Genomic DNA, 27,024 nt, shown 5'->3' with positions numbered 1-27,024 from the left:
TTTCTATCTTTCACAGAATTTCAATGTTATTATTTCTTGCTAATCGCCATTGTGTAAATGTAAAATTATTATCTGTACATTTTGTGAATGTGTGGGGTGGAACCAGAAAGAATCAACACGTTTGGACATTCAGATATTTATTTATTATTGATAACTTATTAATCTCTAAAATGACAATCAGAGAGGTAAGATTTCTAGATTAAAACATGATCAACGCCAGTAAAACAAACATAATGAACAACAAAACAGAATATGTAATCATATGACACGGCAATTGAATACAGATATAAGAAAATAAATTATGTCAAAGGTTATATTCAATAACAAACAATAAAATAAGAATAAACCATGTGCGAACCTCACAAAGATTATCATACTAAGAAGATTATAATAAAATAGACATTAAACATCTAATGATCGGTTATACAGTACCGACATACACGTAAGATAAAATGTAATACTATTTCTTTATTTTTAAACATCGTAAAACACCGACTGTTATACTGTAAAGACTGATCCGAAGAAAATGTGATAAAATGTTAAAATCCACTACATATATAATGATGCCGTTTACCATGTGCTCTTTGCAAGGCCGATTAAATCTGCAAATAATTCCATTATTTATCCCTCGCGTATACATATCCTGAATATTTTATTCATTCTTTAACAGCACAATGTGATAAGAGCCCATCCTCTCACGGCAATAATATCTTAAAATATTCCTAGGGATAACATTGAAAGTCGAAAAATCGTTTGCTTTGCTTTCCTTAAGTGCATCTATTCCATCCTACAAGCTACCCGCATCCTACCACGAAGGCGCACTAGCGCTGACAACATGCCAGTGCTATTCTAACAATACCTTTGCCCTGCGTATATTTGCAGAGCGCCAACATAACTACTAATGCGGGTGCTACGCGTCCGTGGCCCTATATGGGTTCCAGCCTCCGGCACTGTGAAGTTTGTCCACTTCCAAATCAACCAACGCAAATGTTTCTGTCCGACATTCAATCAGTAATTCAATCAATGATTCTGCCAAACAAAGCTTTTCTTACCCAACCTAACAGGAAAAGCACGATTGCACGCTGCAAAGATAACTATAATAGACACCTATGACACATGAATGATTAACTGTTGCATTAAACATTAAATCTATTACAATATCGCTGAAGCTACATCAACAAAGTCATTTTTGGAACCATATTAGAGTCTCAGAGAGACTCGCCTGCTTTCAAATCGAAATACAATATGATCCAAAAATGTACACTGGACCATACTAAACAATAAGCACACGAAAATTTCATTATAACATCAATCTGATCGGAATTATGTAATGAATACCAATTTCAAATGCTTAACACTATTGTTGATAAATAGACAATCATTATAATTACTAGTATTGTAAAGATCCCCGCAGACTACCAAAACTATCGTCCAATAGTTGCCCCATTTTATTTATGGGCATGAAGTCTCTATAATATGCGAACAATCAGAACATTATTTTATTTCAAATCAGCCTCAACTATCGGCCGATAAAAAGTAGTCTGCAGAGCACCTAAGGAATTCAATGTAATGGAATCTATTCCACTATATAAAAGAGTTAATCAAAGAGTCATATAAATTATAAAACAGCATTGTCGAGAATTAACAACAATAAATTAATGACAATAGCGAAATAATATAGCGTTCCTCCGTTCTATGTTGAAGTTTACTAAATAATTCGCGTGATAACTATTGTGATAATGACGACGCAGTGCAATACGCGTGAGGCAACATCAACTAATATGGAACTAAAGAGCCAAGTAATAGCAGCATCACTACTTTATGTGGCAACGACGTAACATACATCACTCGAATAAAATATAATCTTCTTTCAAAAACCAAGTACTTTTAATTATTATAATCCAATGTTTAGGCATAATTTTATTATGATTATTAGTATAATGCAAATATCCACACAACTAAGACGATATGACTAGTATTAGTATTGACAGTTAGTAGAAATATGATATCAAAATATTTATTAGACACTGGCAACGGAAACGGGACGGACCGATGTAGATGTATCGTGACTTGAGATTGTGAATAAAGTTTTAAGAACAGAGTTACATATGCATGAATAGAAAGAGTTACATCAATGCCCATATACGACACATCATCGATGTAATTGAATAAAGTTTTGTATGTATTTATGCCAACAGTTGGTGTTTACAGACAATTGGAAAAGATAAAACAACCAACATAAGGTTTGTGTGGTTTTGCCGTGGACTGTAGTTATCATCATCAGCCGAGAGACGTCCACTGCTGAACAGAGTCTCCCCCCTTAGTCCTCCACATAGAGCGACAAGCCGCCCCCTGCATCCACTGACTCCCCGCCACTCTGACGATGTCGTCGGTCCAACTAGTGGGAGGTCTGCCTACGTTACGTCTTCCAGTCCGCGGTCGCCACTCGGTGCCAGGGACTGGGAGTCGTGTATTTAAGTTGTTGCTCATAATGAAGGGGGGTTTGCCATAATCCCCACGCCTCGCAGGCGGCTTGAGGATCGCAGTTATGGTGGGTGGCTGTTCGCAGTTTTAGCACTTACCCGGGACTGTAGTGGACATAATAAATTTAAATTCCGTTTGTTTCGTGTTAATTATATTAATAATATTTATTACATTCAGCTGCCATCGCAGACATAACGTGAAAATACGATGGACTTCGTCAGTACATAATATTTGTGGCAGCCTACACTTGCTGCTACTATTTGGTGGATGCTGTGCATCGGCCTAATATTATATAAATCTCAGCTTGCTCCCAGCAGCTTGAGAGACAATCTGACTATATGTATACGAGAATTATAGAATCTGTATAATTTTTTTATTAAAAATAATTCATATCGCCTGACGATATACCTAAATAAAATAATAAACTCATTTGAATTGTAACAAATGAGTAACATACCTAATTTTTGTCTCAAATTTAAAAATATATTATGTAACATTAATACATTTTAAAAGAACCATTTATTATGTTACTATAATAAAGGTCATGCAACTTTTGCTCCATTTCACTATTCGAGATTTCCAACTTATAACAACTATTCAAGTTCCTAAGCTACCTACATTCGCCACAACCTTCATACAATCTCTGACGCTAGTCTAATTTATTCACAGAAACATCCAACGACTTTTTCCGACTGAAATAGTAATTTGTTTATACCTCGAACATCGTGGCTCTTTCTCTCACAATTCGAATAGTAAATTGAGGCAAATCCTATCAAGTGCACGCCTTGGTCATGCTAACACTAACAATATTAAACACTATCCTCCAAATATATGAAGGTCTTACGGAGCTTAAAATAAATTTATGTAGTCCAACAATGTTCATCTTTACCAATATTTCGTTATACACCAAATAAATAAAAATTAATACATTACAGTACTTATTATAAACTGATTCTACCAAATTAGAACTATATTACACAATACAGATCATATTCTTACAAAGCACAAAACGAAAATTTAAGCAATAATCATAAACTTAACGACAGCTGCAATCAACTAAACTATCACTGAGTTTTCGTGTCAAGTGTAGCCTTATTTTATACACTAGTATTAGGAAAATACGCTTAGATGAATCTAAAGGGGGACCAAAGTTCACAAACAATGATATACATCTTGTTTATGTCTTCACAATGTATCGTAACCTAAGAGCCGACCAACACCATGAAATATCTTTGTGTTATATCTCCAACTTTCAAATATATGGTGGTGATTAGCAATACGAGATCAAAATGGTAATCGCCATACACAGCACACTTATGTTCTCCTGAAAACGAAGTATCAAAGAAACAGTTAAAATAAGCGTCGAAATATATACTAGTTAGTAAAACTCGGAAAATTTTGTATTTTCGGATTTGCCATGAAACAGACAGAGTTAGAAAAAGATTAAAATATTGATGTATGTGTAGCAAGAGATGGTGGTCAGCCCCAGGGTTGTAAGCTCGATATACATCCTTGATAGAAATGGTATTAGTTCTAATCTAGTTCAGATAAAATTTCGCTTACATTTACTGGCACATGCCACCCATAATTTACTTATTGTACTAACACAGTGATTCCTTAGGTCATGATAATAATGATAAATTTTAAAAGTTTTTGGCTTGTGACGGATCCATGTGTGTATGGTTGCCGTAACTAGTGGTTACGGACCAAAGTAGTTGATCTTGATATACAATAAAGTCGCTCCAGAGATGATGGCGGCTAGTGTGACACACATGGCGGTCCTGCAACACCGGCGCTATTCACGCAGTCGAGGATCGATCTCCTCGAAAAACTCCGTTAGTTAGTTGTCGGGAGACGAAGAGAGAGGGGGGGTGTAGGCGGTGTCTCGGGCTGCGTAGCGGGCGCAGTTGTCGATCACAATGTACGCCAGCTTCTTGATCGGCTCGTAGGGGCGCGGGTGTTGCAGCAGCTCATTCAGCAGGCGCAGACCTCCTTCGGCTTCCACCAAGGTGCAGTACTTGTCGGCTGAAATAATGACATTCTAATTGAGCTTCAATTACATAATAGTGTAGGTATTATTGCATGGATTTTACTTCTACTACACTAGATGAAGAAAAGCAAATTGGCGTTACGTAGTTTTTGACAAAATACTCACGGTAAACAGTTGTCAGATTAGCGAGAGCCCACACGGCCCAGTGTTGGCACTGTGGAGTGTGATGTGCGTGCAGGAGGCTTAGGATAGGCTCGAAGGAGCGGTAGTTAATGTTGCGTTCGGCGCGCAGGTCCCAGCGCTCGACGGCGGCGGCCACGCGCTGCAGCACCATGTCCCGGGCGGGCTCCGACACGGTCCACGCTCGCGGCCCATCGGAGGCCATGTGAGCCAGCACGCCGGCGGCGTTGTAGCTTACCTGTCAATCAATCTCTAGTTTACTTCACATCTAAATATTCAATAACTATCAACCATTTTGTTTTTTATTTCTTTTCGCATGCTTTTGGATAACTGTTATTATTTTAATATTTATTTAGTAAATATGTATCATAAATTCGAATAATGAAAAAATAGGCACAGAAGATTATGAATAATGGTTGATCGTCGGAGTTTATCGTAATGTCATCGGGCCACAATAATCAGGTCCGGTTTGTAAACATTTAGTGGAAGCAACCAATAACTGGACCGGAGAAGTATATTTTCTAATTTCCATAGCATTTTGAACCGGGCTCTATTTCCCAATGCCTGGATAACCGCTATGTACCAGATTTTAAATTGAGAACGAAATTTGTATGAATTATCATGTACACCACATAAGTATATTGGGTATACGAGAGTGGTGAAACCGTCGCTTTGGAACAGGAACTCTAGAATTAATTGAATCCCACGATATATGTAGATAAAATGAGAGTTGCAGAGTATAAGATAAAATAAATATATAGCAATTATTTCATTAAATAAATATAAAAGCTTATAAATATAGACAAGCTGAATGTTCGTTCTTACTTGAATGGGTGATACACACTTAAAATTATGAATCTATGCCTCGTGTATGGAAATGATCACTGTTGGACCAGACCTCATATTAGCACATAATAAGATAACTGGTGGACACAGTATCATTTATTATTTTAGCAACTTAGATGCCGCATATTATATTGAAAAATCAATGTACCCGAATATTCACATAATATTTGGAAACAACGCACGAAGAATCTAACACTCTTAAGTAGTACAGAATTAGTTTTTTCTAATAAACTTTAAAGTTATATTATTGATTCTGTAATATATTTAATAATAAGCAACTTACTTGACTTCAGCTAGTTTCTACACAGTATTCTTGCATTACAAACAAAATCATCAATCGCAGCTCACCTCAGAACTGTAATGTTTTATCATAAACAATGGCATAGACAATGCAGATATTCGTCATAAAAGCATAGTGTACCACACTTCTACTTGCAGTGTACCATTCTGTTTGAAAACCACGCTTTAAATAATATTAGATATATAAATCTTATCATCTATACTATAACATAAACTTAACTTAAACTATTGACTATTTCTTATACTAATGATAAAAGGGAGAGATGGGAGATTTTCTGTTAACTCTCCTTAACAGAAATTAAAACAGAGACATACATTAAAAAGATAATAAAAAAATAATCATTTGATAGAAATATTGAGCACGTTTTCAACTGTTTATATAGTCAAAATATTAGATTTGAAAAATCAAATCAGGCCACGTTTAAGTACGTTTCATTCATTTTCTATTTATTGTGTATACGAGTTCAATAATTACTATCCCCATCTCTTCCTTGAGAGAATAAGCCAGATACTTAGTCAGGGGACTAAAGTGTCAACCCCAATAAGGTAACTGACTTACATTAACTTAGGTTCAGCAACAACATCAAGTTCATTAGCATAATAATATATTACTAAACATAAGATTATATTTAAACAGACATACTTATAATATATTACTATATACTTAACCATTCACTTACAAATTAAACCTACAATTTTAGATAAACTGAAAACTTGAGAAAAATATATAACTTAAAAGAAAGATATATATTTTTTCGATCCCTCATTAAGTCAGTAGAAAGTGTAAAAGTAAAAAAATACAAAGAATTTATTACCATTAATCCTTAGACAGCCGCTATGTGAACGATCCCTTCATCACAGGGTTACATAAAAAAATGAGGGAGATTGGCGAATATTACCGATGTTGCCTATGTTCATTTAGAAGCAATTGTCACAATTTGTCTGTGGGCAGCCAAAAATAAATAATTCATTTATTCTTTATTACTTACTTTATTTCACTAACTATTAATTATTCAAATTGAGCTGACTTACTGAAAAAAATACATCATAAAAAGCAATAATATAATGAGGTACATAATTGTCTCGAATTAATGGCGCATGGACCAAACTTCGCGAAGAGGCTGCCTCACATTGTGTAATGTGTATCGCTATTGACATTTCCAAATAGTGATCCACATGAAGACTACACAGAAAGTGCCAGCTCTGCCGAATAATTTTTAAAACATTTGTCTACTCGGCATGTTAATTTTAGTTACTTTGATAGCTTTCTTTGATGTCTTACAATAAATAAATAAAAAAATTAAAAGATATATGAGCCTTAATGCTATTTTTTGAATATATCCCACCTCGCTGCGTGCGCCGTGCCAAGATCCGCGGCGCCGCATATCGGTGACAGACGGTTCGTTGAGCAACCACGGGCGCCCGCGACGAGCCTCGCGCTCGGCGCGCGGCCGTCTAACTGCTCCCCTCTGCACTCGGTACAAGTTTCATAACAATACAATTTAAACTACCACTGTCATAACTTTTTACCAAAAACGTAATAATTGTGCATAAAATCCTATCCGGGTTAGTGTTAAAACATAACTGCTTTAAGATGCCTCTATATAAAATAGCTATTCTCTTACCCGCTTGCTTCTGCTTGGCTTAAAAAAAGCAATTCTAGCAATGCTAAGTTATCGGCGATTTTTTTTTTTAATTACTTGTTTCGCTGATGTGAACTCAATCTTATCGAGTACCTCGTTTGTTATTATATCCATAGTAACGAGTGCACAAAAATCGTGCCCCATTATCTACAAAGAACGAGTTTTAGGTAAATTTTGGATCATAATTATATTTTAATTCATGTCAATTAAAAATTTTATAATATGCATTGCTTTAAAATCGGGCAACTGCGTGCAGTTCATATAAATTTGTATTTTTCAATAGTTCAGAATGTACAAAGGATTGCCTCGTTAAAAATAAATTATAATAAATAGGTTAAAGCATATCCACTATCTACAACTCAATGGGTATGGGTAAAGTGCCTGAATAAACTACGTGAGCAAAAGCGTCAGCTCGTAATTCCGCTCGGATTTACGCCTTCAATTAATTTTTGCTTGCTGCTGTAGCCATACCTTGTGTCCATACACCCTGCAGCTCGGAAAGTGCTGGTTTCTCGTTGTTTTACCACGTTGGTGTACTAGCTCCAGCCAGTACTAGCTCCGGCCAGTGAGGTGTAGCGCCCAGAGAGTTAATGCATCTACTACAATCTTTGAGAGATTACCTTGTGCTAGCTCCACGAGCTGAATCGGTTGCACGACGTAGACATCAGAAGCGTGTGACTTCCTCCAACACCGTCGTCGGGACATTCTCATTTTCTTAGCAGGTATCTCAATAAATAATCTTTACAAACTCCGGTCATTATTACAGTATCTTGCCCCTACGTATATTTTGTATGTTTGTAAATTACAAAATAATCTACACTAAAAAATCTTATTACGTGTCGTAAGATGTTTACGTAAGTTTCAAACATTAGCAAATGGTTATTATAACTATGTATTTAGTAATGCAATACTATTCACGGTATTTTACGTACATAGAGGGAAACTTAAAACGACCCAGTTATGAGTGAACGCTTTGTATAATATGATTAGTCATTTAGTTTTAGCAATAGTTAGTTTTAGAATCGATTTACTTTAAAATTACAGGCGTTATCAAAGATATCAGTCGACATATTTGTCCAAATTATCTATTACTCTCTACTGTATGAAGACGTTTATCTTTGAGAAATCCCCACAGAAAAAATCCATAGATCTTAAAACATATCCATATTGCGTTGATTACAATTTTTGTTTTGATCCCGTATGTTTTACAAATTGTATCTATCAACAACGTGCGTACATTGCAAATCCTAAGCACGTGTTCGTTTCAACGAATAGAAGTAGCAATAGTTTGACATTTACTTTTTCAGAAAGTAAAATCAATGGTAATTGAAATAATTAAATCATACCATTAAATGTTTATTTACGCTACGTAAACATCAAGCTGTTGCTATACTTTAAAATATTCAACGCTTCATCATAGATTTGCTTTTATATAGTATCTACGGCGGCAGCAAGGGCTGTTTATTTATTTGACATATATTTTGTGTGAGTACAATATTTTACTTCGTCAGAATATGCCGCATTAAACACTTGGGTCGTTTATATTTCCTTGCGCCACAATATAACATACAAATCTATGGTTACAGCATAAAAGTATTATAAAGTTTACAAGTTAATGCCAATTGGGTTTTTTATTAAAAATTTGAAAAAGCTTTGCTGCTGCCAATCTTAGATTTGATTGGTTTATGAAGAGTTTCGCGTGACTTGATGCCGCTATTTTGACAATAAATATAACTAGCTATGATATGTTGTAAGTAGTTGAACAATAAAATATTCATATTATCTCTACTATTAATTTGATTAAAATATTTTAAGTTTTTTTTACAATTTGATTAACCCGTAATGTTGCTAATATATTTATGCAACGACTATTTAGTGTCAGGATTAGTTTGAACGCATTAGTTGGTTAGTTAGTCCTTCGCTGGTGTCCATGATTGCTGCTGCGACAAAGCGGGGGAAGGGGGTACACCAATAGGATATATAATTTGCCATCCTCGTGCAACAGTGATAATAGTGGCACAGCTAAGTTTACACAATCTTACCATGGCATCTTCAATATTCTTGGTCGCGGGCGCAGTAGCTGTTATATCGTAACACAACATATATTATTAAATAGTAAATAAATAAATCGGTTCTGACCTCTATGCCGTCACTGCAGGAGTCCAGGAGCTCGTAGAACACGGACAGGAACAGCTTGTTCATCAGCTGAGGACGCAGCAGGGCCACCTCAGCCACGTTGCCCAGCAAACCCATCATATTGCGCAGCAGCTCTTCCTTGTCGGGGAATATCTGAAATTATATGGTCATCGGTTACTATACCTTATACACTAACAAAACATAACGAACTAGGTTTCTATATATAAACAGTAACAGCACTATTATTAATTTCTTTATTTTGTATGGTTGGTCTTTTCGTTGTGTCAAAAAAACAATTCATTACCTTGAGACAGGCAAGGAAATATTCCATGCCTCGGTTCTCCAAGAATCGTTGGCAGTTTTGTGGAGTCTCATCAGTTACGTTCCACATAGTTGACCATGCAACTTCCAGCACATCATCACAGATGCGACGTTCCAATCGGTCGGAAATCAAGTTGAGCATTTTCTGAAACAATAGAAACTGCACATGATACATCGGCCGCAATAAACCACTCCAGTAACTGATAAGTCAGAAAAGAGATTCTTTATCGTCTTATAATACGAGTAAAAATGTAGGTTAAATCTGATTCACTATAATGCTCATTATTTATTATCATAATCCAAAGGTCCAATACAAACAGGCCACATTGTTACAAGCATATTACTACTCCGAACCATAAATAATTAAATATATCGGCAGTAAACGTAGAAGACGCCAATCACTATCAAAGTCCAGTTAAAATTAGACGGCTAAACCATAGGGCAGCAAAGTTCATTATAAATTAAAGCAAAACGATTGCCTATTGCCATGAATCGCATCGATTGCTTTCGCGTTGCATAATGTATGAAGCTTCTAGTAAATTCGAAAAGGTTTAAAAGTGGTTCCATATTTGAAAAACCCCTATTTCTTGAATCACAGACGCCAGCACATAAATTGGTCTATGTTTTTAATCGAGTTATTTTCACCTAGTTAAATAGAAAGTTTCATGTTTTGTTATATGTTTCCATTAAATGCTCCGAAATAACTATCGATTTGAACAATTCTTTTAGTAAGCACTAAGTACTTTTCAAAGAGTAATAATTTAAAAAGAACAAAAAATTGTTCTATTCTAGGATTATTCCAAAAAATATTCTACTTTTTGGTAAAGTCGAAGTCAGTTATCTATTTTGTAAGAAGAAAATCTCTACGTCAATATTAGTATCTACTCGCCTCATAAATGAGAATAATAACTAATAAGTTCATATAACACATTTAGTAACCAATAAACAGCTAATAATAACCAATTACTTAATGGCGGCCGCCAAACCCAATTATAATTGACTTGTAACCCAAGAAAGTCCGAGAAATACAGACTGGCGACGGATCAATAAAATATTTATTTTTAGACAGCTCCTGGGTGTAGTTATGTACAAAATATTATGAAGAGATATGAAACTAGGAAAAGTACGAGGATCGAATAGTTTGACCTCATTCTGTACAAAGAAAATTGTGTCTCAATTACGGGTATGTTTTATAATGTTACGAAACGTCCAACGATTTACACATTATCTGTAGCAGGATATAACAGTAACCTTGTCAGCCCCATCATAGGTTACACAAGAAATGACTATCGCATAATTTGCCTTACTGCATAAAATATAAGAAGGAATAGTAACATATAGCAGTCAAAGTCAAAATTATTTATTTCAAATAGATCGGGAAGGCACTATTGAACGTCAACTTTTGAACTCGAATAATGGAATAACAAAAAATTTAGTTTAAAAATTTCCATTACTATGCCATTTTTAATGTAAAGCGTCTATCTCTCTCTCACTCTCTCTTGAGCGTTACAGAAGACGTCTTCAAACGTCCACTTAACCTCTTTATCTAGCTTAGATGATGTAGATAGCCACAGACTCAATCACTTCGTATTACATGAACTAGCATTTATGAAGAGGTCGGTGAAGTCTAGGGCGCGAAAGAAATGTGTTAGGACTAGAGTATTCATAATTTTGCAAAACTTTATCGCAGAATGTTGATCAAGACTTTTAGTCCCCATCCTTCCTCGAAACTAGTTGAGTTGGCTAATTAACGGTTACGTGAGTTTGCAGTATAACATAATTAAATTAGTATCAGCGTCTACTACATTACTAAATATGGAAGTCTCGATAAAATAAACACCTCATGATGTACACATGATGTGGAAGATAAACCACACACGAATGCCATTAGAAGGTCCAGTAATAACTCTTAAATCTGTCCAGCATATAAATAAATCCTATGAGATTTCATTAGAAAACGAAAGTAATGTCGATTCAAATATATTGCGATTCCAAACACAATTCAGCAAATAATATTATTATGACAAAGATATGTTCTATGTAAGAGTGCGCAGAAGTCTCGATAAGCTAAGTAATTATTACGTAATATAAAATAATAATCTCCCGGTAAAAGTTATGCAATAAAAAATTAAGATCGTTATATATTTTTTTCTCCAATAAATTGCTTCCACTTCTCAGTGTATGAAAATTCCTCGAATCGGGAATTTCAATAAACGACCGAGTTTAAAATATTTAAAATTGAAATAAAAAGAGAGTGCTTATCCAATCCGTTGCTTTCATTAATCATTCACGTAGCATGTATGCTACGTGGATTATTGGAATCAATCGAGGTGTTTTTATAAATTTTATATTTGCATTTTAATATTTACCCAATAACTTTGCAATCAATCTACAAAATTGAAATATATTCGTTATTTTAATACTGAAAGTTCAAACGTTATTTCGGAGAACAATGGAAAAATATAAAACACTTCACGTTAACATTAATACGAATATTACGCAAGCTTAGCCTAAAATTAAACAATGACAAAATAATGTTGCTATGGCAAAATAATACACAGTAAAAAAATAAATAATAACATAAATATAACTAAGCATAATCGAAGCCAAGAGACAAAGTAATTTAAAAACAAAACAAAAGAAATAAAAATTCGCTGTTTTGAAACAAAGACTTTTAAATTCGCTTTTAGCCTCGCGCGTTAGCTCGTCAATCCTGCCTCCGTAGAATAACAGATTAAAGGTTCAGGTACAGTTACACATTTCCAATTCACATTCTCATTCATTCAAGGAAAGAAATATTCATTTATACATAAATCAACGTTGTTATACTTCACCAAGAGCATGTCATACGAATTAATGTACACAAATAAAATGAACGAGACCCTCCCTTTACAATGTGAATTTCGAACAGCTTATTTTCTTCAGTTCAGTGTTTTATAACATCGTCTTATACTTTCATGAAGCTATTTATACTTCCACCAGTTCAGTAAACAATTAGGCTCACTTACTGCGCTTAGCAACTTTTCCTACTTTATGTAAAGCTCAGCAACGGCCGCCTTCAGCTTCATTAGTACTTTTAGTGCCACTAACGAAACCAAGGCTGAGTATCTTTAAAACTATTTGTCATTTGCAAATGCCTATATATATTGTAATGATGTGAACTGAAAACTCCAATGATACTATTAAGTAGACAAGATTTAGGAAAAGAACAGGAAGAATATTCCTCAAAAGGACCCAATGCGAATACCTAACAACTTCACACCTCCACACTCTTGAACACAAATCATTGCATCAATTCTAATAACAGAGGGGGTCCAGTTAACAGTTACGAGAGTAACTGCATCTATTACTTTAACAAACGATAATCTTATAAGGACTCGTATGTGCATATTACGTTGTTAGCTTGAGCCCAGGCGAGCTCGATCGATCTGGTGTCATATCCGTGCGTGTAACAAGATATATGCATGTAGCTTTTAAAATTTTGGCGGGCGCATTTTGCGTCGCTTCGGTCAAGCTTTCATCGGCTTCGTAAAACTGACGGGGTGAAAGGGGTGCGGGGCCATTGAGATGCATAAATCAATAACACCGGCGCAACTCCCTAGGTATCCTGCCACGTCGACTACCTACATACGCACACCTACATCTAGATATCAAATTCATGGACGTCGCGAATCGCATCTGCGTTATATGCACGAAACCCCAAGCTTCAAAACTAACTGTGAAACTGTTTTAATTTAGCTATTGTTAATCCGCATAAGTTCACTTTAAATTACTACTGAGTGTTGGTCCATATAAATTTGGATACTGCGGGCACTTTTTTGCATACATTAACGAGAATGGAGTTAGAATTAAGAACAATAGACTAGAAATTAAATGTTAGTAAACATGGTATTTTTGCAACGAGGCAATATGCATCGAACTATTTATATGACAGTTGCTAAATTGCCATACATATCTTTGTATTGAACAGTCTTGAAACCAAATGCAACAGCACGCAAAGCATAATAAAAGTAACAAACGCCCACCCTGCCGGCTAACAGGAACGCCTTATTGTCCTGTAATTGACTTTAACAAGAGTGATATGCACACTGCAGAATGCAGATCCTTTATTATCATATTCCAATTCAATAGAAATAGGTCATATCAATCTCAGGAGACCGTACAATACGTCCGCGTCGAGTGCCCTGCCAGGATACTTTAATTCAACATTGTATGAAAAATGATGTGTTTATGTCGCTAGCATATACTATAAAATAAGTCAAGTTTATGTGGGAAATGTACGTTTTCAATAAAGTTGGTACAAATAACGAAACTTACCCCAATTGCTCCTTGGTTTCCGAGGAAGGTCTTTTGTTTACCGTCAACTTGACATGCTAATGAGTTTAATAAGTAGATAGCGATGCGCTGGACAAAGCCTTCCTGATTGACGTCGGCCACCCCGTTTAAAAGAATCTGTACCACACGTTCATACTCGAACAACTGAAAGAAAAAATAATCACTTTAGTAAAATAAAACTTCACTTTACTGTCTTATAGTCGGAATTATAAACAAAATTATTGCTCGAATTAAGATTAAATAGATAACAGTTTGTTATGGCTACTGTCTTATAGCGTATCAGTTTACAAGTTTGTGTTCAAAGTCTATACATAGTTATTGTTGAGAAAAAAACTTTTCTCCTTATTGAGCTCCCCACGTTTATAATTTATCTGTTTTGTAGGACTGAATAATAAAACTAAAACTAATAGGAACTGGTGTACTAAAAAACATAAAACTTTGCAGTTGATATGAGGATACGGTACGTCCTTTTTATTCTTAAGAAAATGCATCAATGCAAGATGGATTATTTATCTTTCGCAAAATGTCACGTCACACTCAAATTCAAAACAAAGAACATTGCGTGTCGGTATCAACCCTACTCCTAAAATAAACCTACTCTTAGAAACCTATTTACATTTCATAAAATATGATGATGTTTACTATAAACATTAAAAGTCATAAGAAACGAGCGATTCCGCTACAGCAAGCATTATGTACTTTTCTTTACCATATGAATACAATATTTATGGGTGCTTAGTGAGGTTCGGTGCATGCACTAAGAATTTCAATCACACTGTTGAAAATCTTTCACAAAGTGATAATTTTTGACTAACTTATACGAAGATCATGATTTGAGTTAAGCTCAATGTCAGATCACATAAATATGTAAACAAAAGGCTGGGTGCGATGAATGACAATATTAAAATTTTGTTAGTAAGTCTCATGTGAAACTATAGAATCCGCTCTATCTATACTATTTCGAGATAACAATAAATCAATGCCGACGAAGCGTTGTATGGTGGTAGGTTACAGCTCAACCCCAGTGCAACAGGGTGGGTGGGAGTATCTGCCTCCTCACACTGCGTCGAATAAATCCCGAGAGGGTGGAAATCGATATCATAAAAAATATGACGCGCAGTTTGCAACTGTCGTTATATTCTAGAACCTTTTCGGTAGGCACTAACTTTACGGCACTTGGAATGATAATGGTCATTTAGAGTGTTTGACCTACTATGAGTAGAACCTCTACTCGAGCTCGAAATCATACAGGTAGCGAATGTGTATAAAATAAAATTTAATAAATCCGAATATCTGGCTACAGAATTTCATAAAATTGTTCGTTTCCATGAAACTAAATAGAATAATTTACTGAGTGTGAAATATGGCGTTTTAAACGAATTTGGTTTAGTGTTAAATCTGTATGCAATACTTTTGACATGATTCGAAAAATTTAATAAAATCGTTTTTATAGTTGTAAATATTTGAACCGTTTAAACGAAATTTAATTCTGTGCACTTTTACGAAAGACTGGTATAAAACCTAGGCTCAATACAGGAATTACATAATCATCGGTAACAATCATCGCTTATGTTACTGATAGGTACTGAATAATTGAGAGGTTTATCTTGATTGATTCATGACTACAATGGGGAAGCTTCCTAGACTAATTAACAGTATCAAGACTTACCACGTCGGTTGGTATTTTGAATTGGCACAGAGTGAGGCACCCATTCCTCATCATTGTGTCATCACCAAGATGAGCCTCCATGCCGTCGAGCAGTGCGGTGATGATGCGTCTCTTCACCTTCATGCCGATACGATCCTTTTCCTTCCCCTTTACTATGTAGAACAGGGTGGCACTAAAAGTGCAAGCAAGTGTGAGATTCAAAGAAGTGTCACTTCATTTTTATGTAATATGGATGTCGGAATTATATTATTATTAGCTTTTCATCTTTGATTACATAAAACTCGGTATGCTATCTATTCTATCTCACCGCAATGACAGCAATTCTTCAAAACTAAGTGCTTATAATTTATTAACATCGGTGTTATTAAAATTATTAAATAAAAAAATGAGATGTACCTTTTCTATTTTTGAAGTACTTACTAACAATAAATACCTTACCTAGCTAACTAATGAAGCAACCGTATTGTATATGCCTTATTGGAAAACGGTTTATTTCCGGTTCTTTGATCCGAATAGCCTAATTCTGAATTGGGATATTGATCGCTGTTATCTACGACTAGATGAAATTGAGATTTACTGTACTTTCTTCTTTAATAGGTATATTATCTTCAATAGTATTTGCGGCGTTAATAAAAAACAATATGGTACAGCGATGTATTCCCGGATTTTAAGTGACCTGTTTCTTCTACTACAAAAGTTTAATTAAAAACAAATAAATTTATTACGGTAATTTATTAACAACACTAACGTTCTAACATCTAAGTACTGACTTTTCTTAGAATTCACAACGAAAGTTGATGAGCAAACGCACGAAATCACGTACTTATAACTTGAGATTTTATCGTCAGTGGCATAGTGGCATAGCTACATGACATTTAAATCGTTGGCGCCCGTTGCATAATAATGAAACTTCCTTGATGCGTCTTTTGGAAACATTAAAGAACGCATGGTTTTTTTTTTATGGACGCATGTTTATGTATGACAATAAAAACGTAAATAAACAGCAATGTGACTTACCTTCCCGATATCTGGATGTGTTTCTCTGTAACGTGTTGATCCATAGCATCAAGGACAACAGACAGAGCTCGGCCAACGTATGCATTGTTCTCGTAACGGAACAAATAATACAAATCATTGAGGACACGGGTCAACATGGCCGGTCGCTCCATATAAGCTCGAGCTGCAGTAAGAATCTGTTCTTCATTGGCGTCCCCGGTGATCTAAGACAAAAAGAAAGGCTATAGAGTACCCATAGTCGGCCAAGTAAGGCATTAGAAAAAGGAATTGTAAGATATTATGAAAAATCCGTATAAGTGGAGAGGCCCGAAATAGTTACCGGTGGATTACACATTTTTTACGAAAATGTCATTGGTTCTAGCGACCAACTATTGGTACGCCGCGCCGTGCATTAGTGTAAACAAATTGTTTAACAACATATATTTTGTTAAAATAGGAGATGTGATTTACAAGAACAAGATTAAATATTTTAAACATGTTCAAAAAGACTAAAGGGTGAGAGGCAATTTTCATACCCCTGTAAAATCAGGATGAATAGTCCGTTTTAAAGATACTAAATATTACAATAATCCTCCTAGATCTTGTCTTTCCAGACCTCCTACCCTAGAGTGTTATTTTTCAAGCGGCATCTACAGCAGATTCTTTGTTGTGCAATCTCGCTTGCGACGCGGGCTCTCGTGTCGAACTCCCCGCTGATATCCACGTCATTTGCTACGTAGATAACAATCTGGTAATGGACAGCGGTAGCGCCTTCGAGGAGACCATCCGGCTTACAGAGCTAGAGGTGGCAAGTCGCGGACTGGATTTGGAAATAGCGCTTCACCAAACTGAGGCACTAAGGCTCCATACACAGCTGAGAAACAGGGAGCCGCCTTGTACGTCGGTCTATGTTAGAGATGCGCAAATCCAGGCAAGCCGACACACACAAAGTTTCTAAGCCTAGTCTTAGATGGTCGGTGAGATTTGGAACAGTATTTCGAATGCATGGTCACCCATGTCCAAAAGGCAGTCGTTCTGCATGCATAGACTGTTGCTAATCATGAGGGGGTTTGAGAAGTTAATCATCCCTAAGCAGATATCGTGTGATCGATAGTCCTTCACAGACCTGTTAGATCAGATAGACTAGACAGGTATCGATGCTGTAGAAAGAATATTGATCGTCTAGACCAAAAAATGGTAAAAAAATCACTCGCTTTCTGCCCTTCAAAATCCTAGCACATATGGATGCGAAGGTCTACGGCCAGCGCTATCTACCAAAACGTTTATCTATCCAGACCGATCAGTACCGGACCTCTACGATTAAACGTAAAACTAAAATATATTGAGAAATTGAAAACCGCCTCCCCTCCAATATTTTGTAAGTTGACAAAAAGTCGACAAAACGTGTAGGTACATGATCGCGTGTTCTCATCCCAAGCGTGACAGGATTCCTGTTTATTTATGGGCTTTTTTAAAGGGGGGGGGGGGATCATACAATGACTTCTGTCGCCATGGGCGAGGCGAGAGAGAGTGTCGGACTTTTACTGACTAAAAACCACCCCGTTCCTACTCCTGCTTTTCGAGCCGGAACCCCGATAAACCCGCTAGGTAGTTTCAATGATTGGATTATCAAAAGGAAAAATAGTTACATTAATTAGTCAATATTTCCTCCTCGTCGTAGTTTGTCCAACTGTGGCATTTAAGCCGTTGGGTTTATGAGTATAAGGTAGCTAATGCTAAAACCTCTGAAGTCCCAGGAAAAAAATTGTCGGTCCATTCGCCAAACACCCTGTATAAATTGGGTGAAATAAAACACAGTAGCTTAAGTTTCTAACTCGAACTCCTATTGCAGCTTCCGTCCTCTTTTTCATTTACCTTGTCTTTTTAAAACTTCCTGAAGTAAGAGTGGGTCTCCTCTTCAATACTAATTTTAAGTTCTTGGAAAGTCTCCCGCGACTACTGGAGCATGAGAAGGTTTGTTCCCTCACGCGTCCCACCTTCTCCTTAACTATTTAGCAATCATGCGATTGCTTAGCAGAATTTTCCCTCCTTCACACAGCCCATGCAGGGCATACCACCACCTTGATTTCCTCCCGCCCAATCAGAAACAGGTGCCTCCCGAATCTTTCAAGTCCGGTAAGATCAGGGGTTAGAGGACCCGGAGGACACGGTGGAACATACGGTGGCGGTGTGCCCTGCATGGGCTGAGCACCGCCAAGTACTCAGGGATGCGGTCGGTGACGGCGACCTCTCGCGTCCGGCACTGGTTCAGGCCATGGTGCGGAGCGAGGGGGATTGGGATGCCGTCTCCTCCTTCTGCAAAGCAGTCGTGCTAGCTAAGGAGGAGGCGGGACACGTGAGGGAACGAACCTCCTCTCGCCTCGCGAGAGACACTCCGGGCGTCGGGGATCGCGCGACGATCTCCGGCCACCGTAATTGCGGGTCTGCGGACGGCGAAAAAGGGTAGCTAGCCGCCCGACCAGAACCAGACCCGTGAATACGGCACGTCGCGTTCCGCGCGTGCCTCAAAGAGCCAGACCACCACAGATGGGGCTGATGCCTGATCCGGAGCTGCGGACTACCTAGCAGGTTTACCGGGGCTCCGGCTCGAAATGCAGGAGTAGGAACGGGGTGGTTTTTAGTCAGTAAGAGTCTGACACTCCCTCCCGCCTCGCCCAAGGCGGGAGAAGTCATTGGATGATTTTCCCCCTTAAAAAAGGGGGAGAGGAGGTAGCTGTAGCGTCTCAGAGGCAACTTACCGCTGCAATGTAAGCGAGCCCATCGGGTGTCGAAAGAGTCGGGCATCGTCTAGCCATAACATTAATATGAAACCTCGACCTACAAATCCAATGTGGGCACATTGGATTTGGATGGACAACCATGACGTGCTGTTCTGGCGTCTCCTGAATGTATCTATGTGCAGTTAAATAACCTTGGTGAATTCCAGACACCAACCTAAGATCAGTATTACCTTCCAAACAAATTATGGCCTCCCACCACCCAAAAAAAAAGGAAATCTCTAAATAAATTATATTTTAGGCTCTCCGCAAGGTAAGAATTCATATTAATAATCGAGTTCGAGTTTGGTAATATACTACCCAGAGATCTATAGTTACTTGACCATGAGATTAGAGGAACAGATAATGCATCTATGTGCATGCACACACATAACACGCTGTACCTATTACATGGTGGGCAATTGACAATATTTCTATAATAAATAACCTATTTATTACTCATAGCCGAAAGTCACCTACAAAAGCAAATATTAACTATTGTTTTGCTTACTTATTGTCTTAACTAGGTACTTGCTTGCTTAATAAAACTATTAAAACTAACTCGAAATAACTAATTATCGTCCATTGGATTTACAGGAGCTGAAAGGACTGTAAAATTACTGGAATAAGGGTACTTTTCCACCAGATATGTTACTGTGGATGTGTTTGGCTTCCACCAATCATGGACTCACCTAAGCTGTTTTTATATGGAAAGATGTGTACTATGGATGTGTGCTATATAAAGCTTTCCTACTATCGATACCATGTACACTCGAGCTGCATATCTTCCTCGCACAACTACTTTGCAGTGCACCTTCATAGCACATCTCACTCGCACAGCTTAGTAACAGTGGAAACGGTCACATACTTTCATAGCTTAGCTATTCCATCTTCATAGCATAGCTACATAGCACATCTCTGGTAGAAAGGCTGCTCATGCTGTCATTTTGAATATCTTAGAAAGGTAATCAAAATAACATCATAATTTCACTGTTTTAGATTGGAAGACATGGTAAATTTCCTATTACGACATTGCATAAGAAAATTTTCTCAAAGTTTTTATATTACTATGTACCCACATATTCGAATATTCATTCTACTATCCCCAAATAATACCTATTGTAGTTTAGTTAACTACACTTTACTAGTTTGTAATTTTATTATCAATTTTACAAAATATGTCAGACAAACATTGCCAAACCAGATTAAACCGAATATAATTGTGCTATTAAGATTAATTTTAGAGACATCTAAACCCTTAAAAAACACTTTATAAGTTTTAGAGTATGAAAAATATATCTATATCTATTGGATTGGAAGTTCAGCTTCCAACTAAACCCTCAGTTGTTTTTTTTTTTGTTTCTTTGTGGACCTTTCACAAATTCATATCCACATATTTTTCATTTAAGTGACAATTAGGTATGTAAAACTAACAATAATTAATGATACTAAACAATTATTATCAACAATATTTTGTCTGCCATTTTGTTCATGGCCTGGTGAATGAATGTAATTGGAAGGAAGAGAGTAAAAGTTACTAAAAGAGTAACAGAAGGTATTTGGTCCTTGCCCCTGCGAATCCATACATTGACCTAGCAAATATATCAAGGGTTTTGTTTATTTAGTTTGATATGCAATAATCGAGGTTATCCTTTATAATGTAGGTACACAATAAAAAAAAATGTTGCTTCATAACAATACTCTATTGAAGAATAACATGAAGATATTGAAACAAAACAAAAAATTACTTACCACTTTAGCGGGTATATCATGACGCTTGCAGGCTCCATGGTGAGTGCCATACAATCCCAGGAACTCGAGCGGGCGGTTGACTCGGCTTACAAGTCCTGGTATATCACAGCGCACCTCATACTCCATACCATCTGAAGTTCCTTGTTGCACAGTTGAAACTGCAGCAGCTCCGGTCCCAGCCAAATTAGTGCCGGAAATATCCAACGACTCCAATTCTGTTAGGCTTTCCACTAATTGTGTCAAAATCTCATTGGGAGTGAAGTATTTTCCATGCCTCTCATTTGACTGGGATATGTCCAAGTGTGTCAGGAGACGCATTCCAGATATCCAATCAATTAAATCTTTAGTCCATGGGACAGCGTGCAATACTAGGTAACGCAAGTTGGTCATTTCATTTAAAGCCCAAATGGACCCAGCTGAGGTACACTCAGATAGATCAAGATGAGTCAGGTGCTGCAGAGGCTTCAAAAGCAGCAATGGGAAAATTGCCAGGCCTCGACGCTGGATGGTAAGTCGTTTTAGGTTGGGAGCATAGATAATGTATCCGCGCTGGCGGTAGATCCCTTCATCATCTTGGGGAAATACATATGTTAGAGGACCAAACTTCAGTGACACCAGATTCTGGCTGTTGTTGCTGATAATTTCCAGCGATGCCTGCGACAGATACTCGCATTGGTTCAGTTCAACTTCATAGGGTTTGTGCTCCATCAGGCAGCGCAGCCCTTCATCAGTAATGCGAGAGTTTCGCAATCTAACGCGGTGTAACCGGGTGCGGTATTTATCTCGGAACATGTTCGCTATATTATCATTAATGCGATATTTTTTCTGGTATGCGCGAATAAATTTTTCGCAAATCTCGGAAGGCAGTATAACATCTTCTTTGAATCGACGCCATCGAGTCTCACGATCGAAATTAGTAATCGTATTAAGATTCACCACAATATAGTCCAAACAAATATCAAACAGACTGTCCGGTACACAGTCGTACGTAGTATCATACAAACATATTTCGTCCGACATTCTGATGGACAAACACTGTTCGTTTACTGTATTGAAATAAGAGAGCCTTGCGACGACAACATTTCGTCAAAAAATTCACGCACTGATCTTAAGTGTTGGAAATTACGTCAGAGACCATTGTAATGATAGTCAATGTTAGTCAGTTGTATTTTCTCCCGACGGTCCGAAACCACAACACACTTGCTTCCTGGTCAGCGGACTGGCAGAATTTCGCAGTTTTCGCACAACGCAACAAGAAAGTCAATTGTCTTTTTTTTTCACAGGACACAGATTATATCAACTGTCGTCATAAACCATAGACAAGGACAGTACGCCCCGACTACATTAATTTCTTATGTGTAAAAATTTTGGAAATCTTATAGGATTTTGTACATAAAATAATTGTATAATATCTCCCTGACCCTCAGGATTGTAGAATTCCTAATTAATTTGAAAAGTATCCCAAAAACTTAATAATAGACAATTTCACATTGCCGCTCTTTGTCATTTTTGCTATGTTGAAGTGAGAGGACAATAGACAACACTCACGGATCAATAAAATTATTTCTCTTTACCTCAGATTAAAAACTTATGGATGTGTAGTGATTGTATTTACAATGTACCTACAATGGTGGTCACATAAGCCTGACCACCACTGACCATAGTCTGACCATAGTGGCCATAGTGGCCATAGTGGCCATAGTGGCCAGATGAATAATAATATTATTCATCTGGCCACTATAAGTTCGGGTCTGCGAATGGCTAGAACAAGACTCGTGCATACGGCGCGTTGCGTTCCACATGCACCTCAAAGATCCATCAGGCCAACAACGACGGGGTCCAGTAGGGCTGGTGCCTGATTCGAAGTTGCGGACAACTAATTTGGTTACCCGGGCTCCGGATCGAAACAGAGTAGGAAAGTTTTTAGCCAATAAGAGCCTGATGCTCTCTCTCACCTCAGCCTCAACCAAGGCGGAAGAAGTCAATGGATGATTTTCCCCCTCGAAAGTAAAAGATACATACCAAAATCCCAAAATTCATATAGGAACCGAATTCCACGCGAAACGAAGCGCGGGCGATAACTTATGAAAAATTAAGGCTAGGTACATAAATAATATTATTATATTATAATAATTAACATTTATCGATAAGCCAATTAAAACCGATAAAATTCAGATGAAATTATAAAAATATCGATATTTTTTTACTGTTTCAAAAGTAACGTCGGTATGTCAATTTGCACGTCTTTTGTAGGTATTTCTTATCCATTGGTTTTCTTTAGCCTGAGCTCGACATTTAACGACGACTTTAGCGAATATCAGGGTGGCGCTGTTTGTCTATAGTGTAATAAACCGCGAAAATCGAATATTATTTCATTCATTACACTTTAAGCACATAGCAAATACCCAATATTTAGTTGCTAAACTTTGGTTGAAACACATTTGCTATGTAAGATAAAATAAGAAGGATCATAATCCACACAAAAATACTCCAAGTCCTATAACAAAGTGACATAATAAAAAATAAAAAAAAATACAAAAAAGTATGGCATACTTCCTAACTTAAATTTTTTACACTTTCATATTATGAAAGAATTGCTATAAAAATAGTTCAGGCGTTGTCATAAAAAAATCGTCTCTATGGCCTATGGATTTTCAAATTCTTTTTTTGTTCAAAAGTTAGGATTTTCCTACGCCATATATTTTTATACATTCTTATCTTTTTTTTTAAGGTATGTCACGTTGTTATGGGACGTAAGGCTATTTTGATCTATTTCCTTTTATTCGACAACTTAACAGTCAGCGACTGACAACATGTTTGGTGTGAACGATACCTCATTCTTACTTAGTGCCTGTTTCGTGCTACTTTTAGTTGAAGTACTAGCAAGCCGGCGATCTCCGTTTCGCCACCAATGATTTTCCCTGTATGCGTGCTTTTGTCTTGAATTTTTTCCTGAGTTTTCTTTGTTATTTATAGCACCTGTAAGGTTTACCTTACGAAGCCCGAGACTTTTCTAACGAATGCAAAACCGTGGAAACCAGTTCGTGTGTTCTGGAGTTATAGCGTCGGAAAGGAAAACCCGACTTACTTTATAATATATTATCTATAAAATAAAAATAAGTCCGGTTTCTATCTATAGTAATGATAAGCTATATATCTCTTAGCTCATATTATATGTCTCATGTAGACCCCAGTTTTGAACTATGCAGCTCTAAATTTGTAAAGCCCTTTTACACTTAATTGCGGTACAATACTACAAATGTAGCTCGTAAGTCGTAGTTTGTGGGGCGTAGCAGCTGTGTTTTTCCTATTAATCCCGTACATATGAAAGCCGAGTCAACTGGCGAGTCTGTCGCACGGAAGGAGTACCTAGACAAACTCTATGCTTGTAGTTTAATAGCGGGAAATCGGTGTTTTGTGTTACGCACCACGTGCGACGATGTACGCGCTACGGACTGTGCGCTACGCGTGCTACGTGCTACGAACTGTGCGCTACGAGCTATACGCTACGAGCTATGGAGAACCTAGACAAACTCTATGCTTGTAGTCTATTATTACAGTAATAGCGGGAAATCGGTGTTACGTGTTACGCACCACGTGCGACGATCTACGCGCTACGAACTGTGCGCTACGAACTATACGCTACGAACTACGTGCTATGAGCTATAGCTGTAGTATTTAGCTGCATCTTGTTTTGCATATATTTAAGGGTAGGCATTGCAGGATCGATATAATTGTAGTATTTTAGTGGTAATATTCCAAAAATGATTACACCGTATTATTAGGATTTAGTAAGTAATTCCAATATCTTTAGATTGATGCAACTTTGTTCTCACATTACAGTGATGTGGTGGTTAAAACCCCTCGATTGGATTTCAAAGTGTTGTAAAGATGGGGAGAGTCCGAACATTTTCAACCGTTGTCCATTCATGTTATGTGATAACAATTACAACCAACAGCTACGGCTAGTGTTGCAGACTAACTAACTGACAATGCCATCAAACCTCTTCGCAGGACAGTTTGAAGCCGGCCCGAAGTACTCAGCCCCTTCGCTATGTCTTCCAGGTTTTGGACGCCACTTGCTCAGCATCAGTATCCGTTCTGCGACTGAAGCGGTACAAATTTTGTACATGTAACCGTAAGACATACCTAAAATCAATTAACCATTGCCTACAGCTTACTTATGACCACGTCGGCTGCCATCCTACTCGGGAATCAAAATCGAGACCCTTTAATCCGCTCGGCAATTACGCTTGTGACTACTAAACTAACAAGGTACTCATTATGGTGGCTTACACTATCTGATTACAGTACTTTTGGGCTTAATTGTGCCAAAAGTTAAATACCTAAATTACAACATGATTATGTCTACTGCAGGAGTGCTTTTGTACGTACTGTGATGGCCCTTTGACTGACAAACTTAAAGTGTTAAACTAACTGCCACACTCAGAGACATTTAATGATTACTTAAAGTATTCCTTAGTAATGATTTTGTATGGAAACAATTGCTAAGGCCTAGGTTAAGTAATCATTAAATAACTCCGAGTACGGCGGTAAGACAAGTCTGGAGCCGCAGGGGTGTACCTAGCGCTGTATCTGCCTATCAATTATACGAGGGCTCCAAACGTGCGTAAGCAAAAAATAAAAACTTGCGAATCATTTCAGAAATTACTAAACTCCAAATAATCAATGCCTTTTTTCCACGAAAAGTATGCGTTTATGGCAGCAACTTTATGAAAATTAACGTCATCATTGGCTATGGGCCCCTGAACATGAACTCACTGTTATGGTATCGGTAAGTCTCCTCTTTGAGACTTGAGAGACAGGGTGGGAAAAGTCGAAGTTATAATTGACCTGTGACAGTGTCAGCGTATAAATGGTGCGTATAAATTTCATTTGTATACTACGCACATTCCAAGCCTATTTACAATTAATTTTATTTCTGATTTGTATTGGACCATAACATGCAGTCCATAGGTTCCCTGCCTGTATTTCTAATAACTAGTGGTCGCCTAGTGGTCGAAATTCAACCATATACGATTTAATTTACAATACCACTTAACATACAAGGATAATTTTTATTTATCGAATTGCTATTAGTTTTGTAAAATTCAAATTAATATATTCCGGCGCATCATGAACAGGAAATATTCATATGAGACGTGAGAATAACATCGCAATGTCTGTCGATTTTGACGTTTTGTTAAATACTATTAGATACTATGCATGGTAGTGTGTGTAATGTTTTATTTATTAGTTTAACGTACTTTATAAGCATTATTTTTGAAAAACATTTGCGTTCTGCACTTCTCCTACACATAATCTATAAGTGTACCAAATTTTATGCTCCTACGTCCTCGCAATTTTCGTAAAGAGGGGTCCAAAGTTTTTGTATTACGTATTAATATATAGATATATAATACGTACTATAATATTATTGTAAACCATCGTGCATATGGATGGATCTCTGGGGGCCAACTAATATATACAAGAATTGAAGAATGTGTAAGTATATGCATATGTCTATTTATACGCCTATGTGAAACAGTAATTACTTACTAAATAAACGCAGGGCACAAAATAAATAAATGAAAA

The 27,024-nt window shown here is 37.0% G+C and overlaps 1 protein-coding gene across 1 annotated transcript; it reads right to left on the bottom strand.

Moving 5' to 3' along the window:
• Positions 1 to 120: 120 nt before the first annotated feature.
• On the bottom strand, positions 121 to 22,729 carry LOC118269275 (protein zer-1 homolog). Its single transcript, XM_035584338.2, has 8 exons — positions 21,430 to 22,729; positions 16,922 to 17,124; positions 15,905 to 16,076; positions 14,218 to 14,379; positions 9,884 to 10,045; positions 9,583 to 9,732; positions 4,640 to 4,892; positions 121 to 4,509 (listed from the first exon to the last, which is right to left on the bottom strand). The coding sequence occupies exons 1-8, from the start codon at positions 22,447 to 22,449 to the stop codon at positions 4,325 to 4,327; spliced, it is 2,307 nt and encodes a 768-aa protein (XP_035440231.1). The 5' UTR covers positions 22,450 to 22,729; the 3' UTR covers positions 121 to 4,324.
• Between the last annotated feature and the right edge of the window lie 4,295 nt (positions 22,730 to 27,024).

The sequence above is a fragment of the Spodoptera frugiperda genome, chromosome 25 (assembly GCF_023101765.2).
Source record: "Spodoptera frugiperda isolate SF20-4 chromosome 25, AGI-APGP_CSIRO_Sfru_2.0, whole genome shotgun sequence".
Lineage (NCBI taxonomy): Eukaryota > Metazoa > Arthropoda > Insecta > Lepidoptera > Noctuidae > Spodoptera > Spodoptera frugiperda.
Note: the sequence above shows the minus strand (reverse complement) of the source record. Positions and strands in the feature narration are given on the sequence as shown.